Here is a 16065-nt window from a genome sequence, read left to right as displayed (position 1 = left end):
GCAACCTTGGACAAGTTTTCTGTTTCTCAGGTTCCTTATCCATCAAATGGGAATAGTAGGGTAATTACATGAAAGAAATGAGATTATACATGTAAAGATCTGAGGAGAATGCATTTAATAAATGCTCACTATTAACATTATTGCATCTGTATATATTTTAATTTGTACAGTATTGTCTCACTGATCACACAAAAAATACATGAAAGTGCTTTGAAAATCTTAAAGCATCATATAAATTAAAGGTGTCATTGGTAATAATCTCCTACGACTATTTCTCAACTCTTCCATCTCCTTGAAGACCGGGGCTACATCCTTCGTCCCAGGGCATATTGCACAATGACAGGCAAACAAGAAGCCCTCAGTAAATGTTTCTTATTTGACTGAAGCTACATGGCATCGCAAAAAGAGCATAGGTATCTGGAGCCTAGGCTGGGATAAAATGAGTTTAAGGCAGGAGAACCAGTCTGCAGTCATCATTCACTCAGTCAACAAATATTTGTTGAACGCATTCTACGTGCTAGATATTGAGTCCAGATAATTTCATCAAAAAGGGGCTTACAGGTTCCCACCCAGCCAAGTCCCTGGGCAGTCTCCACAATCCCAGCCTACTCTAAAAGCACAAAGGCGCAGCCAGCATTGCACACCACTGGACAAGTGGCCCATTGCCCTTGGGGAAGCCCCATCCTGCCTGGCTGTAAGTAACTCTGACTGAGGGTTGGGGGAGGGAGTAAAAGTGAGGCAGTGGGCTGCTTTCAACAGAAGTGACAGGGACTGCTGCCTGTTCATTTATTTTTATTCACACTTAACTTCGTCCACAGTTCAGTCTCCCAGTCTACACGATGCTCTGTCCCCTAGACGTCACCTCTCCCTCCCCCCAGTCCTATGTGGTCAGTCCTTGGCCCACTCTACCCTGACCTTCTGCAGTCACAGCTGCCTGCTGGGCGGGAGTCTGGGGGAATGGTATGTGTGGTCACCAGCGGGCACTGAGAGTGGGTTTCGATGGCATGTGAATCCTGGCGGAGTCTCAGATCCCCAAGGGGGAGAGGAGAAAGCACAGAACAAGTCAACGAGGGAGGGAGGGAGGCAGGGGCTGAGGGTTCTTGGGGATGGTGGGCGGGCATTGTGTGTGTGTGTGTGTGTGCAGAAATCCAGTGTGCAAATTCTCGGACTCTGTGGGCTTAACCGATGCCTCTGGTGTCTGTCTGGCTCCTGGATTCGTCACAGTTGCCGTGAGATGCTCCAGTCTGTGAAGAAGCTGTGGAGGGGCCCAGCCCGTGGGCTCCGTGCCTGACGCCTCGGGGAGGGTCCACCTGCCGGGCTCTGCCTCGTGTCAGGAGCGCTGGCCCAAGTCGAAGCTGTAATGGCACTGCCAACCTGTGACAGTCCTCTCCGCTGTTCCCGTCAAAGCCGGGTCTCTTTCAGCGGCTGCCCCTCCTGAAAGGAGGCTGTCTTCCACTGCCGGGGCAGCCCACCAGATTCCAAACCCGCAGGTCTCCTTCCGTGCACAAAGAGAGTAGATAAGGAGATGAGGGGTAATAGGAGGAGGAAGTGAGGAGAAAGGAACAGAACCCAGGGAGCGTCTCTCCACCACGCGGTGCTTGGGTGTCCCGGGCCAGGCGCGGCTCTAGAAAGGTGTTCTGGTTACATGGCTTCCTTCTCTCTCTGGGAGCATCTGCTGAGCTTCATCTCCGTCAGCTGGATATATCGAATCACATTGGTGTCTGTGAGGAGAGAAATACACCTTAGGGAACAGCTGGTGAGGGGACTGGTGGGTCTACAGGGGATCAGACCGAAGCTGCATCTGCAGATCACGGACAGGTCAGGCTCACTCAGCCAAGGTCCAGGGTGACCGAGAAGGCAACCGGAGTGCAGCTCCTCTCCTTCCCTGCCTCCATGGGGACAGGTCCCCGTGACCCAGAGGACAGATGGGAAGGAGAGGACAGGAGCGAGAATTTCTTCCCTTATTTCTGTGCAGTAGCAATCCCAGTGGTCCTCAGTCAGCTCAGTGAGTTGAGACTTTTAGTTCAGAGTTAGCTACTGTTTAACCTCAGGCAACCTACCCATTTCTTTGAGTCGCCTGTCTTGTCTTGCAAGAAACAACCTCCATTTTTGAGTGTCTACTTTGGGTCATGTTTTTAACTTTCACTGTCTCAATGAGCCCTCATTAGAATCCTGTAAGGTATGTCTCATCATCCTGACTGTGATGAAAATTAAAACTGGAGAGATCAAGTCAGATGCCCAAGGAGATAACACATAGTCACTGCACCTGACTCCAAAGGCTGCCTCTCCCAGGAATTGTAAAACCTTCCTCATAAAACTGCTGAGAGGATCAAAATAGATGTCTAAAAGCACTCAATCCAAATGATCAGTAAATATTGACTGATTGTAATTTTTTTTAATTGGAGAGTTTAAAAGGACTTGTGCTTCATTGTCCGATTTTGCTCTTCTAGGCAACCACCTGACCACAAATAGAAGAATTTCCAATTCTAATCCTTAAGTTAGTGAGTGGGAAAGGACAGAGAATAGCTGTTTAGCCCCATACACACCAGAATATAAGAGTTTCAGGGCTGCCTGAGATGTCTACTTCCAGGAGTAGAAAGGAATTCTGTATAATATCCCCAAATGCCAGGCAGGGCATTCAGAACGGTATTGACATATAGCAAGTACTCAAGAAAATTCTGTTGAACAAGTCTCATTCTTGGTCCTCAAGTTGCTTATAGTGTAGTTGGGGGAAAACAAATTATATACAGAAAACAAATCAACAACGTATAAAGATATTAGTGTTCTTAAAAAAAAAGAAAAAAGTATATTGGGTATTTGTAAATTCATTCTAACAAGATTCCTTGGAAGGAGAATTGCATTTTTAAAAAATCAGCCATATGAACAACCATGGCAACAGCAAGTCAAAGTCAAGGTTTAAAACATGCCTCCTCAGAGAGGGTGTTCCTGACCACCTGGTCTGCAATAGCACCCACTTTAGTCTTTATCCTTTGACTCTGCTTTATTTTCTTTATAGCACTTAACTACTATTAAACATTACATTATCAATCTGTCTGTTTAGCGTCCGTCTTCTTCCATTATAACACAAACTCCTTGAAGGCACCATCTTTGAGCATCATTCCCTGCTATTTGCCCAGCACTTGGAAGAGTTCTTGGCCCTGCTTCAGTATATATCTGTGGCATGAATGAATGGTGGGGCTGGTGGCCATGACTTAAGTGAATGGTACAGATAATGCATGCTCTGTTACCTGGTATCTGCCTGGAGGAGCATTCTTCCTGGAAGAATGTTGGGCTTACCCTCCAAATTATCCATTTGTATTCTGTCTCATCAACCAGAATGTGAACTCCTCACGCATAGGGACTGCATCTTCTTATCTACATCCTTGGCAGCCAGCACAAATCTTGGCACATAGTAAGAATGCAATACGGATTCAATGAATAAGTAAAGAGGGCTGGATTCTGGGTTGGAAAAATGAAGAAATCCATATCCTATCTAAACAGAAGAGGTGCCCAAGCTCCCTGGAACTCAGATCCCAAAGGCATGGACTCTGTGCTCTGCTTCTTCCAAGACCTAGCACTCACCTGGCCCCTCACTTGCCATTTCTACCCCTGCCTGGCCCTGCCAGCCAGAAAAAGCTGACCTTGGAGGTGAGATGGTCTGGGAGCTGCCCCCGGGGGCTTTTGGTGAAAAGAACAATTGCTGCCTTACCTGTTGGCTGTCGGGTTCTTGCCTCTTTCAGGTAGTAGAGCGCTTTGTCGTAGTCTCCAAGGTGGTAGAAGGCCACACCGGACCGGTAAAGGGCCTTGAAATTCTCCCCTTCTTTCTTCAGGACTTTGAGGCAGTACTCCTTGACCCGCTCATAGTTCACCAGCTCAGCCTGGAGCAGGCAGGCTGCAAAGAAGGGGGCAAAAAGGGAAGGTGCCATCAACACAACAGCGGCAGCCTCTGGATGTCTCTCTCTGGTTCTTCCTCTTGGACCAGTAAAGGTATATATACTATAGACACCTGGGCTTTACAGTGGGCTCTATGCCATGGAATTTGTCATCAAATGATCCTGGGTTCTAGGATGCAGTTTCACCATCAACAAACCATGTATCCTTCAATGAGCAAGTTACTTGGCCTTGTATTATGGGTTGAGTTGTGCTCCCCGCTGAGGCTGGCCATTGCCTATGTGGGGCCCCTTCAGTCATCTCTGAGTAAACCGTCTCCCCTGGAAGCTTTCTCTCACCAGCCGTCAGTCATAGGGCCAGGGTCAGGGTGAGGAAGCCTGCACCTGGAGACTGAGCGCCTCCTTATGTATTGTGCCCCGGGTGCGGGGGTGCTCATTTGCCTCACTCTAATCCCAGCCCTTCTGAGCTCCCTTGGCCTCCGTTCTACCACTCAAGCATTTAGCAAGCATTAACGGAAGACAAAAAGATGTGTTATACACACTGCAGGAATGTTTCAAAAGGGTGGCGTGGGGAGCAGGGCACCTTCTTCAAAGCAAATAAAAGCAGAGACTTGGGAGGTCAAACTGTTGCTTCCTGCCAAGACCTGGCTGGTGGGATGGGGGAGGCTGCCGATGCCCTGGTCATTTGCGCTAAGGTTTCTCCCACAGTGGAAGAACCATCCTCTGGATAGAGGCAAGTCACAGATTTTAATCTTTAGGGGGTCTAACTAGAGCTGTTTTGATTCCTTAAATAACTTCCCAGGGATCCAAACTGCTGATTAAGAGGCCAGATCTTTCGTCAAGCAGTTTGGACCAAAAAAAAAAAAAAAACCCCAAATGAGAAACATCCTCTTTTGCAGACTGAGTGGAAGGTATGAGAACCAGGAAATGGAAGAGAAGCAATCCAGATCTGGAAACTGCCCCACCAGGTTCCACCAGCCACAAGGCAGAAAGTCACACTTGTTGACAGAAGCAGCAGGCTGCTCATCCAGTGGGCATGGGCGGGTCCATCGTGTCGGGCTGATGCCACCAGCACACTCCCCTCTCCTCCCTCAGCCGTGGAGTCAAGGCCCCTCTGCCCCCTGCCCTCCCCCTATGCTGCTGGAATCTGCCCTGGCGCTCACACAGCTCTGCGGATGCAGTTCTGTCAAGGGCCTTGAACCTCACTGGCTGCTTGCTACCTGTGTGGGACTTGGCTCCAAGCACTGCCCCCAGGGCTACAGGGGTGCCTATCCGAAACGTCTCTGTGTCCCATCTCATGTCCTCTGTTCTCTGCTGAGAGTCTTCTTCCTGTCCAGCCCTCCATTCTCAGACACTTCTGTCTGCTGACCCGAGCAAGGCAGAGGACCTCTGTTTCTTTTAAAAACAGGTTTTGACAAAAACCACTGCAATGTTGTAAAGTAATTAGCCTCCAACAAATAAAAATAAATGGAAGAAAAAAAAAAAAAGTAAAAACAGGTTTTGAATGTCTAAAATTGGGGGGGACGCAAAAAGGCCTGAAAACGGGAAGGCCTTCCCCTCCCCCTCCTTGAGCAAAAGAATGATAGCAATCAATTTCCAGGTCTCATTCGGTGAAAATGTCTGGAATTCCCCTGCTGATCGGGTGTGGGCTGTGAGACCTGGCTGTGGACCAGGGTCCAGGCTGTGTGGGCGGTGGGGCCAGGCAGGTTACAGCGGGTGGAGGCCCTACCAGCACCAGAGGCAGAGCCCAGGATGATGGAGGAATCTGGGGTGAGCTCTAATTCACACAGGCTGCTTTTCCAAACGTCTGGATGGAGATGGGGAATCCAGGTAAGAAAGGGTGGCAGGCCAGAGCTCTTAAGAAGACCGAGGGTGGAGAAGGTAAGACAGTCTGGATTGTACTCAGCCCTTCCTACAGGTAATTTTTAGGCACCTCTCTTGTTTGGGTGTGGAGTTATCTGGGGTGCATATAAGAAGCCCATGGGATAAGTAAGATGAAATGTTGGTAGGCACATTTTAGAGTTGAGGAAGTTAAGAAAGACAGGTTGACTAGCAGTCTCTTGATGTCCCATCCACATTCCTCTGCGCACTACCCAGGGCCTGGGGGCTACAGGAGACCCTTAGAATAGGTCTAAGGGTCTATTGTCCCACTGCTTTTACTTCCTCTCAATTATTAATCTCTTACCCTGTCAGAGGTGGTACTCATCTTTTCATCTTCAGATCAACTCTAGGAGACAGGTTCTATGTTATGCTTCTTTTACTGATGATGAAATCCAGTTCCAGAGAAATTAAGTACCCTGCTGGAGGTGGCAGAATTGTGATATCCTTCCACTTCCACCTGGCTCCCAAGACCGTGCTCTTGTCTCAGGTATCTGTGGGTCTGCGTGTGAAGCCCTTAGAAACCACGTCACTTGGTAAAAGACAGGGCACCTGTGTAAACTGGCCTCCTCTGTGTCCTAGGGTCAACAAAACAAAAAATGATGCCTAACTTCACAGAGTACCGCATAGGGCGCTGGGATGAGGTGATGAACCTAACACTCCACTCCATCCTGGAGCTAATACACTGCAGTGGAAAGCAGATGGTACATTATCTCAAATACTCCCATGTGCCAAGGGCTATGAAAGAGAAGTGATGAGTAGGAGCCTACTGAGGAGGGAGGGGCCCTAAACCAATATCAAGTATCATGGAAGGGCTTCTTGGAAGAAGTGGTGTTTAAGCTGGGTTCCAAAGGTTGAGTGTTTCTCAACTTCAGCACTATCAATATGTTATTTTTTGTTGGGGGGTGGGGGTGGGGAAATGTCCTGTGCATTGCTGGATGTTTAGCTACATCCTTGTGTTCTACCAACTAGATGCCAGTTGAAACAAGCAAAAAAATAAATATCTCCAGATATCACCAAATGTCCCCTGGGAGGGGCAGGATCACCCTTGTGTGAGAACCGCTGATCTAGGTGGAAAGAAGAAGCTTTCTATAGGGAACAGAGCTTCCCTGGTGAGTCAGACGGCAAAGAATCTGCCTGCAATACAGGAGACCCAGGTTTGGTTCCTGGGTTGGGAAGATCCCCTGGGGAAGGGAATGGCAACCCACTCCAGCATTACTGCCTGGAAAATTTCATGGATTTTTCATGGAAAAATTCCATATAGCCTGGCAAGCTACAGTCCATGGGGTTGCAGAGTTGGACACTACTGAGCGATTAACACACACATATGGAAGAGAGAGACAAAGAAAGGGGAAAGGAAAGGAAAGATAGGAAGGGAAGCAGGGAGAGAGGGAGGGAGGGAGGCAGGAAGAAAGAAAGACTGATTACACCTATTTGAGGAGCTTTGAGAAGCCATGCCCAGCTGGAGCAGAGAGACTGAAGGGAAGGGTAAAACGGAATAAAGGTAGAAAAGCAAGATGATATCAGGACACATGGAACCTTCTGGTTCATGTTGAGGATCTGGGACTTTATTCTTAAGGCAAGAGTGTATCTGAATGATGAAATGATGGTGACTAGGTCGACTCAAATGGAGGCAGAGAGGCAGGAGAAAAGGATTAATGTAAGTGGCACCCAGGAGTTAGAAATGACTAGCATTAGGAACAACCTGAAATATGTTTCCTCTGCTGTTACACCCATGTGCTTAGAGCCCTTTATCCCAGGAGATTTTAGACTGCCATTTTGGATTCACTGATGATCCATGAGAAGTTTTCTTCCACATTGTAGCAACTTGATCTCTGTTTGAATTAAGGTTTAAAATAACAAGTCTCTGTGCTCCACTATACAGCAGGGATCAATATGCTAAAGAGTGCTGGGTTGAGACTCATAAGAGTTGGATTCTAGAGTCACTTTTACCACTAGCCAACATTACGCAGATCGCTTTCCCTTTCTGGGCCTCAGTTTCCTACCTGTCAAACGACTCCACTTCATTGAGTCATCTCTACCATGCATTTCAATCTAACAGCTTATGAATATAAACACTCGCCACCTAACAGAAGGATGAAATTGTCTCATTGGTTCCTCTTCCAAAGGAATTCTGTTCTGTTACTTTAGGTAGGCATATTCTGGTGGGAAGTGAAAGAAAGAGCTTGTCTAACACAATTCCACCACTTCCCTGTGGAGGTTTGTTTGGGCACAGAGATTGGATAATGTTCGGATGTGGTCTTCCCAAGCCAAAACTCTGAATTTTTTCCTGGAGGATTTTTCCCTGCAGGGAGTGAGTGCAGCCACTGCCGGCCAGTCTCTGCAGAGGAGAGGGTGGACCTGGGAAGGCAGGTCTCAGGCTGGATGGAAAGGGGGCTTGTCCTTGCCTGTGACCTCGGTGTATATTTGGATCTGAAGATGCAGTTATTAGGCGGGTAGGGAGACAGATGGAGATGGGCCTGGGCTCCCAGACCACCTTATCTATTGATAGAAGCCCTTTTGAAAGAAGTATTTTGAACTTTCTGGTTTGGGGTCTTCTGAGAAGTTTGAATGAATGCAGCATCCTGGAATTAGCCGAGCAGGGGAGAATTAAGACAAGCTTCCCTTCATACTTGGAAAGGAGTACCTTCCCTGAGCCTGAGCTGGTGAAGCCGAGGCTGGTGCAGCTCACAAAGGAGAGGTGAAACTGGAGGACAAGAGTTGGGGCCGTGAATCCTGTTACGCCCCCCCGGTGGAGAGTCCTCTTCCACTGCCGACCTTGGGGAGTTAGGGTATGGTTTTATGGAAAGAGCCTGGCAGGCTTTCTCAGCTCCATAGAGGAATCTGTAGTAGGAGCATGTTAGAGAATCAGGAACTTGAAGAACCCTTTTGTACAAGCGCTCACACACTCAGACAGAGGAAATCATAAGTTAGATGTTGCCCAAGGCAACCACACCAAGACCTCTGGCTAAAACATGTCAGGCTCTCTTGGCCCCGACACTTGTTTTGCTTCTGTTTTTCCTGGTGCATGCAGGGCATGGTGACAGCCTGGGCAAAATGCCACTTGTTGGCATGAGATGAAGGAAACTAGATGGGAGGCGGAAGACCAAGTTCATGGAGCCATTGGTTTTCTTCTGACAGTTGATTCACTGCTGTTTGCCCTTACCTGCTGGACAAGAGGGGAGCATGGGCTGGACGGGAGGAAAGGAAAGACCTACCAAGGTCCGGGAGTGAGGAGGAGGAGCCCACTCCCCAGGCCGCCTCGCCATTAGGAGATGAATTGTGTCCTTCCCACAAGGTGTGTTGGGAGTCCTAATCCTCAGCACCTCAGAATGCGATCCCACATGGAGAGAGGGTCTTTACAGAGGTGCTCAGTCGCCTCAGTCATGTCCGACTCTTTGCAACCCCATGGAATGCAGTCCACCAGGCTCCTCTGTCCTTGGGATTCTCCAGGCAAGCATACTAGAGTGGGTTGCCATTTCCTTTGGCAACCTTCTTACAGAGATAGTCAAGTCAAAATGAGGTCAGTGGGATGGACCCTAATTCAATATGATTTATAAAAAGGAGAAATCTGGACACAGAGATAGACCCACTCAGGAGAGATGATGTGAAGAGAGATGGGGAGAAAATGGCCACCTACCAGCCAAGGAATGCTGGGGGCCACCAGGAGCTAAAAGAGAGGCCTCGAACAGATTCTCTCTCACAGCTCTTGGAAGGAACCAACCCTACCAACACCTTAGTCTTGGACAACTAGCCTCTGGAGCTGTGAGACGACACATCTCTGTTATTTTAAGCCACACAGTTTCTGGCCTTTTACGATGGCGGCCTTAGGAGACTAATACACCTTGCTGGTCTCTTCTTTTGGAAGGGGGCCTGAAAAGTGGCTATTACATTCCTCGGGGAAATTTTCCCAAACCAAACGATCTGAGCTATTTTCAAATTGATTTCAAGGGGTGTTGGCATAGCAGTCAAGTGGACAGAGCTTGGATTTGGGGAGAGGTGACACTCAGGACATTTCACAGCTGGTCTAGGTCACGACCACTCTGAACAGGCTCAGGGGACTGTGCCAGTCCTGGCTGCAGATTAGGGTGGCATCTGGAGGCAGAGTTCTAGGCTGGAGTCCAAGCTCCAACACGGGCTAGCCCAGGCCCTCGGGCAGGTTACTTCATCTCCCTCGGCCTCCTTCTCATGAGTTAAATGAAGATAATAATACCTATTTTGAAGGAACTCCTGTGATGATAAAATGAGGTAATTAATGTATGTTATATGCCTCACACAGCGCCGGGCACAAAAACCAATTGTCATAAACGCTTGTTCTTTAGGAAATCGCTGGTCAAATGTGGTTTCCCCAGCAACATGTATGTTAATCAGAGAAAATTTCCATTCTGAATCCTGCACACAGAGTGCAGGAAACTACAGCTTAATTTAAAGCAAATTTTCAAGAATAGGTCAGACACATTTTGGAAGGTAATTTAGAGGGTCTTCTTTAGCATCTTGATTCCTTTTTCAAAAAGAAATTGAGGTGAAGCTGACAAAATATTTTGTTGGTTTCGGGTGTACAACCTGGTGATTTGATACTTATATACACTGCAAAGTGACAGAGGGTCTTCCTATGGCATAGCAATGGAAATTTAGTGTGTGTAGTGAAATGATGGGTATTTTTACTTACTAGACTTCATATCCAGGACCGCTACAACCCACCCAACTTCACCTTTCCATAAAAGTGCTGATTTTCCTCTCAGTGTACATGAATACTTGAACTCAAGAGTTCTGGAAACAACGTTCTTCTCTTCTTTTTTTCTTTTTGGACATTTATGTTGCCTCTACATTTTAGATACTGAAGTAGCTTTATGACAAATATACTCATGGAGGTTTTGTTTATGGTAAATATAACCTATAATTCCAGGGTTATAATTACTAGGTCAGGGTGTGTGACTGTGTGGCCTTTGCCACGTAACACACAGATCTTCCCCCTCGACAGTGGCTGTTGAGTTAAAGCTTTGGGCCCTCCCAAACGCCTAGGAATCTTCATTTCAGAAATCATCTATGTTTGGCTTGCTTTTATGTCACTGGATTGTGGGGAGGGCAAAGAAGACAGCTGGGAGGAGATGGGCCATCTCCAGTTCGCACAAAGAGATGTCTACTTTATAAGGGGTACAAAGAATTTAAGAGCAGACCTGAGTTACTAGGGTGGAATCCTGTAATCCGCATTTTTTTTTCTTTTTTTTTATACTGACTGCTCCTGGCCAGTTGTGTGGCCTTAGAAAGTGACTGGCCCTCTCTGAGACTCAGTTTCCTTGTCTCTGAAATAAAGATTGTAACTCTGTCAACCTCACCAGTCTGTTCTGAGGATGAAGTGGGAAAGTGCACCACACAACTGGGTGCAGTGCTGTGCGTGCTCAGTCGTGTCCGACTCTGTAACCCTGTGGACTGCGGCCCGCCAGGCTCCTCTGTCCACGAGATTTCCAAGGCAAAAACACTTGAGCGGGTTGCCATTTCCTACTCCAGGGGATCTTCCCGACCCAGGGGCCGAATCCCTCCTCTCCTGCGTCTCCTGCACTGCAGGCGGATTCTTTACCCACTGAGCCATGAAGGAAGCCTGGGCGCAGGGCCAGACCCATGGCACATGCTCGTGGACATGAGCTGATTCAAAGATCAGCCAAAAATGCTCCACCCACAAACCTGTGCAGCAAGGGCAGAGCCCAACCCCAATTTCTCCTTTTTCGTTTCCTGGTCTCGGATGTACGTAAAGTCAGACTTGACTCAAACGTTTCCCATATCTAGGTTTGATGCTTAGTTTCACTTACCGGTTTTCTTTTCAAAAGTGTGTTTGTGGGGGAGGTGGGTGGGTATACGCAGAGAGCATAATAAAAGTAGCTTTGTAGCCAGAAAAGGAGGCTTAGGGAAAGAATGGAGAAGGGTTCTGGGACTATTTTCTTTTTACTTATAGATTAGATAGCCTCTGAATCCACAGTTGGTTGTACGCCCCCACCCCCACGCATCTACATCCTTAAACTGCAGACAGGAATCCTGCCTCCTGCCTGCTCTCAGCCCTTCTCTCATCACAAGTGGATGACTGGAAACCACCATCTGTATTTCACTGATAGCTTTACGGATGGCGTAGCAGACAGACCCAAAGATGCTGGGCTCCTCCGGAGTCCTGACAATTCGGGAAAGCTAGGAGCTCTGAAAGCCAGATGTGGCAGAAAAATGAACAGGTCTGGTTCCTGACTCTATAGAGCATGAGACGGCCTTTGAGGGAGGAGGGAAATATTTTTAGTAGAGAAGTAGCTGGCCAATTTCAGTGCCTCTGAGTTAGCTGATTCAAGACAATGTCCCCAGCACTGGCACTCACCTGGTGTCCTTGGGTTAAAAGAGCTCGCCTCTCAGAGACTCGGTTTTGAATTGGGTAAAAATAAAGATCAAGCGGTAAAGAATCCACCTTTTAATGTGGGAGACCTAGTTTCGATCCCTGGGTTGGGAAGATCCCCTGAAGGAGAGCATGGTCCAGTATTCTTGCCTGGAGAATCCCCATGGGCAGAGGAGCCTGGTGGGCTACAGTGCATAGGGTCACAAAGAGTCAGACTGAAGTGACTGAGCATGCAAGCATATAGGCACACACACACACACACACACACACACACACATACTTTGAAGGCTTTTGTGCAGGATGAGAAAAGTCAGGGTTTCTCAAGTGCCAGACCCTGACATCTGATGAGTGTTTCTCATTAAATCATCCGTGCTAACTAATCATCATTAGTTAACATGGAGATTCTCAGGCCCCATGTCCAGCAATGTAGCTTCTAAAGGTCTAGGGAAGAACCCTGTAATCCAGTTTTTTACTTTGGTTTTTTTTTTTTTTTTTTAAATTCTGGTTTTATGGGTTTTTTTTTTTTTTTTTTTTTTTTTTTTTGCCACGTTGCACTGATGTGGGATCTTAGTTCCCCATGGAGGGATTGAACCTGTGCCCCCCTGTATTGAAAGTGCAGCATCTCAACCACTGGACCACCAGGGAAGTCCTTGTAATCCACACATTTAATAAGTCCCCAGTGGGCCCCTGCAGGTGGGCCACCTCACCTGAGCTAGTGCTTTACATTCTAGCATTTTCAATGTACGTTTCCTAAGGAACATCCACTGTTAAACCATGAGAGTCCAGAATAGCTACTGGGAGCCCCAGGATTACCCCAAGGGCAAACAGGTCCCAGAAGACCTTCAGTTCAGTTCAGTGCACACGTAAGCAAACAATTGTTCTTAGTCAACATGTGACATTAGGGGTTACTTTCTTCTTGGTGATTACAGACTTCTGACTGGTGAACAGAAGACCAGGTCAAGGAAATGAAGAAACAGGGAGAAGGCTGACATGCTTCATGATTAGCTCTGGAGAATCCAGCCCTGCACCAGGAGGTGGTATTCATCTATCCTCCTAGAAAGGGTAATAAGAGTAAGAGCAGGTAACCTTGATCAAGCATGAATGGGCCAGGCAGTATTCTGAGCATTAACTCGTTTAATCTTGACAATACCCTGTGAGATAGGTTCTAGTATTTTGTCCATTTTCCAAATGGGGAAACTGAGGCCCAAGGACATTCAGTCACTTGCCAAAGGTCACAAAGCTAAACAAGTGTCAGGGCTGGGATTGATTCTAAGCCACCCGTCGCCTGAGACCGTGTTCTTAAGCATTACCCACAGTGCTCTCCTAGAATGTTCAACTGCCTATAAGGAATTTTAATTCAGTTTCTTCATTAGGCAGCTTTGAGGCTTGAGTTCTGCTTCTTGTCAGGTGTAACTGTGGAACCCTGATGGAGACTATGTTCATTTTATTTGCATACTTTATCTGTATGTATCTCATTTGGAAGCTTCCTATGTAACTCTCCAGGACCCTCTTGTCCTCTTGTTTCTCTGCATTCAAAGACAAAAACAAACAAACAAAACCAAGTGTTGAGTTTCCACCAAGGCTTCTCTCTTTTATGTCCTAAAACCACCTGCATCTCCAATTCCATTGAGAGTCGACTGTGATACTAATAGGGTCGATGTGACACGTCTCTGGTTTCTTCCTGAAACAACATCTATCTTAGCTGCCGCTGGCAAGACTAACCCCAATGATACTAGTTTTTAATTCAAATTTTTACTGAGATAGTTTTAGATTCACACACAGTTTGTAAGAAATAATACAGAGATCCCTTGTACCGCTTACCCAGTTTCCCCAATGACAATATCTTAATAAAACCACAGTATAATATATTGACTATCATGTTGACACTGAAACAATCCACAGATCTTATTTAGATATTCCAGCCTTGTTGTTTCTCAGTCACTAAGTCAGGTCTGACTCTTTGCAAACCCATGGACTGTAGCATACCAGGCTCCTCTGTCCATTATCTCCTGGAATTTACTCCAACTCATGTCCATTGATTCAGTGATGCTATCTAACCATCTCATCCTCTGTCCCCCCCCTTCTCCTTTTGCCATCATGCTTTCCTAGCCATCAGGGTATTCTCCAATAAGTCACCTCTTTGCATCAGGTGGCCAAAGTCCTGCAGCTTCAGCTTCAGCAACAGTTCTTCCAATGAATATGCAGGGTTGATTTCCTTTAGGGCTGACTGGCACACACTGTTGTGTGTATATGTTAGTTCTATACCATTTATCACAAACATAGTTTCCTCTTCTATCCCCAAAAGTTGTTACAGAACAGTTTCATCAAGTGTCCCTCCTGTATGCCCACCTCCTTTTTCACCCCTGACAAGCAGTAATCTGTTCTCTGTTTCTAAATTTTGTAATTTCAAGGTGTTATATAAACAGAATCATATAGTACGAAGTTGCTGGAAATTAGCTTTTATTCACTCAGCATAACCCCCCTTGAGATGCATCCAAGCTGTTACAAGCATTCATAGTTCACTCTTTTTCATTGCTGAGTAGTATTCAATAGTATGAGTGTACCAGACTTTGTTAAACTATTAATTTGTTGAAGGACAGCTGGGTCATTTCCAGTATTGGGTTATTATGAGTGATGCTGCTACGAAGAGTCATGGACAGCACTAAGTCTCTTACCATTTAATATGATGTTAGCTTTAGTTTCTTCGGTAGATGCTTTTTATCAAGATCAGGTAATTTCCCTCTTTTCAAACTTGCTGAGAAAGAACTATTTTTCTAAAGCCTGTAAATTATAAATCACAGCACACCCCTGCCTAAGCATAACAATTTCACAGAACATGTGTGTGTCTGCTTAGTTGCTCAGTCGTGTCCGACTCTCTGCAACCCCATGGACTGTAGCCCACCAGGCTCCTCTGTCCATGAGGATTCTCCAGGCAAGACTACTGGAGTGGGTTGCCATGCCCTCCTCCAGGGGATCTTGCCAACCAGGGACTGAACCCAGGTCTCCCGCACTGCAGGAGGATTCTTTACCGCCTGAGCCACCAGGGAGGCCCATGAATTCTGGAGTGGGGAGCCTGTCCCTTCTCCAGGGGAGCTTCCTGGCCTAGGGATTGAAACGGGGTCTCCTGCATTGCAGGTGGATTCTTTACCAACTGACCTACCAGGGAAGCCCCAAAGTGCAAGTCGACAGAATATGTAGGGAGGTCTTTTTCTAATGAAGCCAGATCTACAGGTATGATCATCAAGTGGACCCTTTCATTTTCCAAAGAATGAAATCATTTTTCACAGCCAGAGACTCAGCTCATGCCCATCACTGTAGCTATTTTGACACCCATCTTCTTTGCCTTCCAGACAAGCATGTGTAGGGCATCTTTAAAACCCCACACAGAAAAACTATATCATACTGGTTTACATACATTGTATTCTCAGTAAGTAGCAATACCAAACATTTGTATAGTGTTTTTTGACTCATTTGACTTTGACAGTGACTCTGGGAAAACAGGTCTTATGAGTCTTACATCTAAGAGCTGAGGCTGAAAGAAGCTAAGTGATTTACTAGGGCCATTTGATTTTTAGAAAAAGAGCCAGCATTGTCTAAGCCCAAGTCCACATTGGCTCTGGTGGGTAAAGAGACCTAGACTCACAGATCCCCAAAGATCTTTTCCAAGTCTAAGGCACTGAGAACCTATGACAATGGGAAGCTGGCTGACTCAAGGAGCCAGTACCCTTCAAGTGGCAGTATCTTCATTCACACCATAATTGCCCTCCCTGGCACCTAGGTAGAGTTCCCTCACTACTGCTGATGCTGCTCTCACAACCACGAGTCATTTGGCTTTATCTCATGGGATAAATCTCCTAGGATTCCATTCATATTAATTTCTGACCTTGTATTTTTTCAGTTCTAGCACATGCTTGCCCTGGATTCAAA

The 16065-nt window shown here is 46.7% G+C and overlaps 2 protein-coding genes across 2 annotated transcripts in view; one reads left to right on the top strand and one right to left on the bottom strand.

Moving 5' to 3' along the window:
• Positions 1 to 98: 98 nt before the first annotated feature.
• The window catches only part of TTC9 (tetratricopeptide repeat domain 9), a 32080-nt gene continuing 16113 nt past the window's right edge, over positions 99 to 16065 (bottom strand). Inside the window, exons 2-3 of the mRNA XM_020916388.2 lie at positions 3710 to 3892; positions 99 to 1721 (exon numbers count right to left, since the gene is read on the bottom strand). Coding sequence (XP_020772047.1) covers positions 1642 to 1721; positions 3710 to 3892 — 263 coding nt within the window. The 3' untranslated portion in view covers positions 99 to 1641. The remainder of the gene's footprint in view (positions 1722 to 3709; positions 3893 to 16065) is intronic.
• Positions 5687 to 16065, top strand: part of MED6 (mediator complex subunit 6) — a 94556-nt gene continuing 84177 nt past the window's right edge. Inside the window, exon 1 of the mRNA XM_070469563.1 lies at positions 5687 to 5720. Coding sequence (XP_070325664.1) covers positions 5702 to 5720 — 19 coding nt within the window. The 5' untranslated portion in view covers positions 5687 to 5701. The remainder of the gene's footprint in view (positions 5721 to 16065) is intronic.

The sequence above is a fragment of the Odocoileus virginianus genome, chromosome 6, assembly GCF_023699985.2.
Source record: "Odocoileus virginianus isolate 20LAN1187 ecotype Illinois chromosome 6, Ovbor_1.2, whole genome shotgun sequence".
Lineage (NCBI taxonomy): Eukaryota > Metazoa > Chordata > Mammalia > Artiodactyla > Cervidae > Odocoileus > Odocoileus virginianus.
Note: the sequence above shows the minus strand (reverse complement) of the source record. Positions and strands in the feature narration are given on the sequence as shown.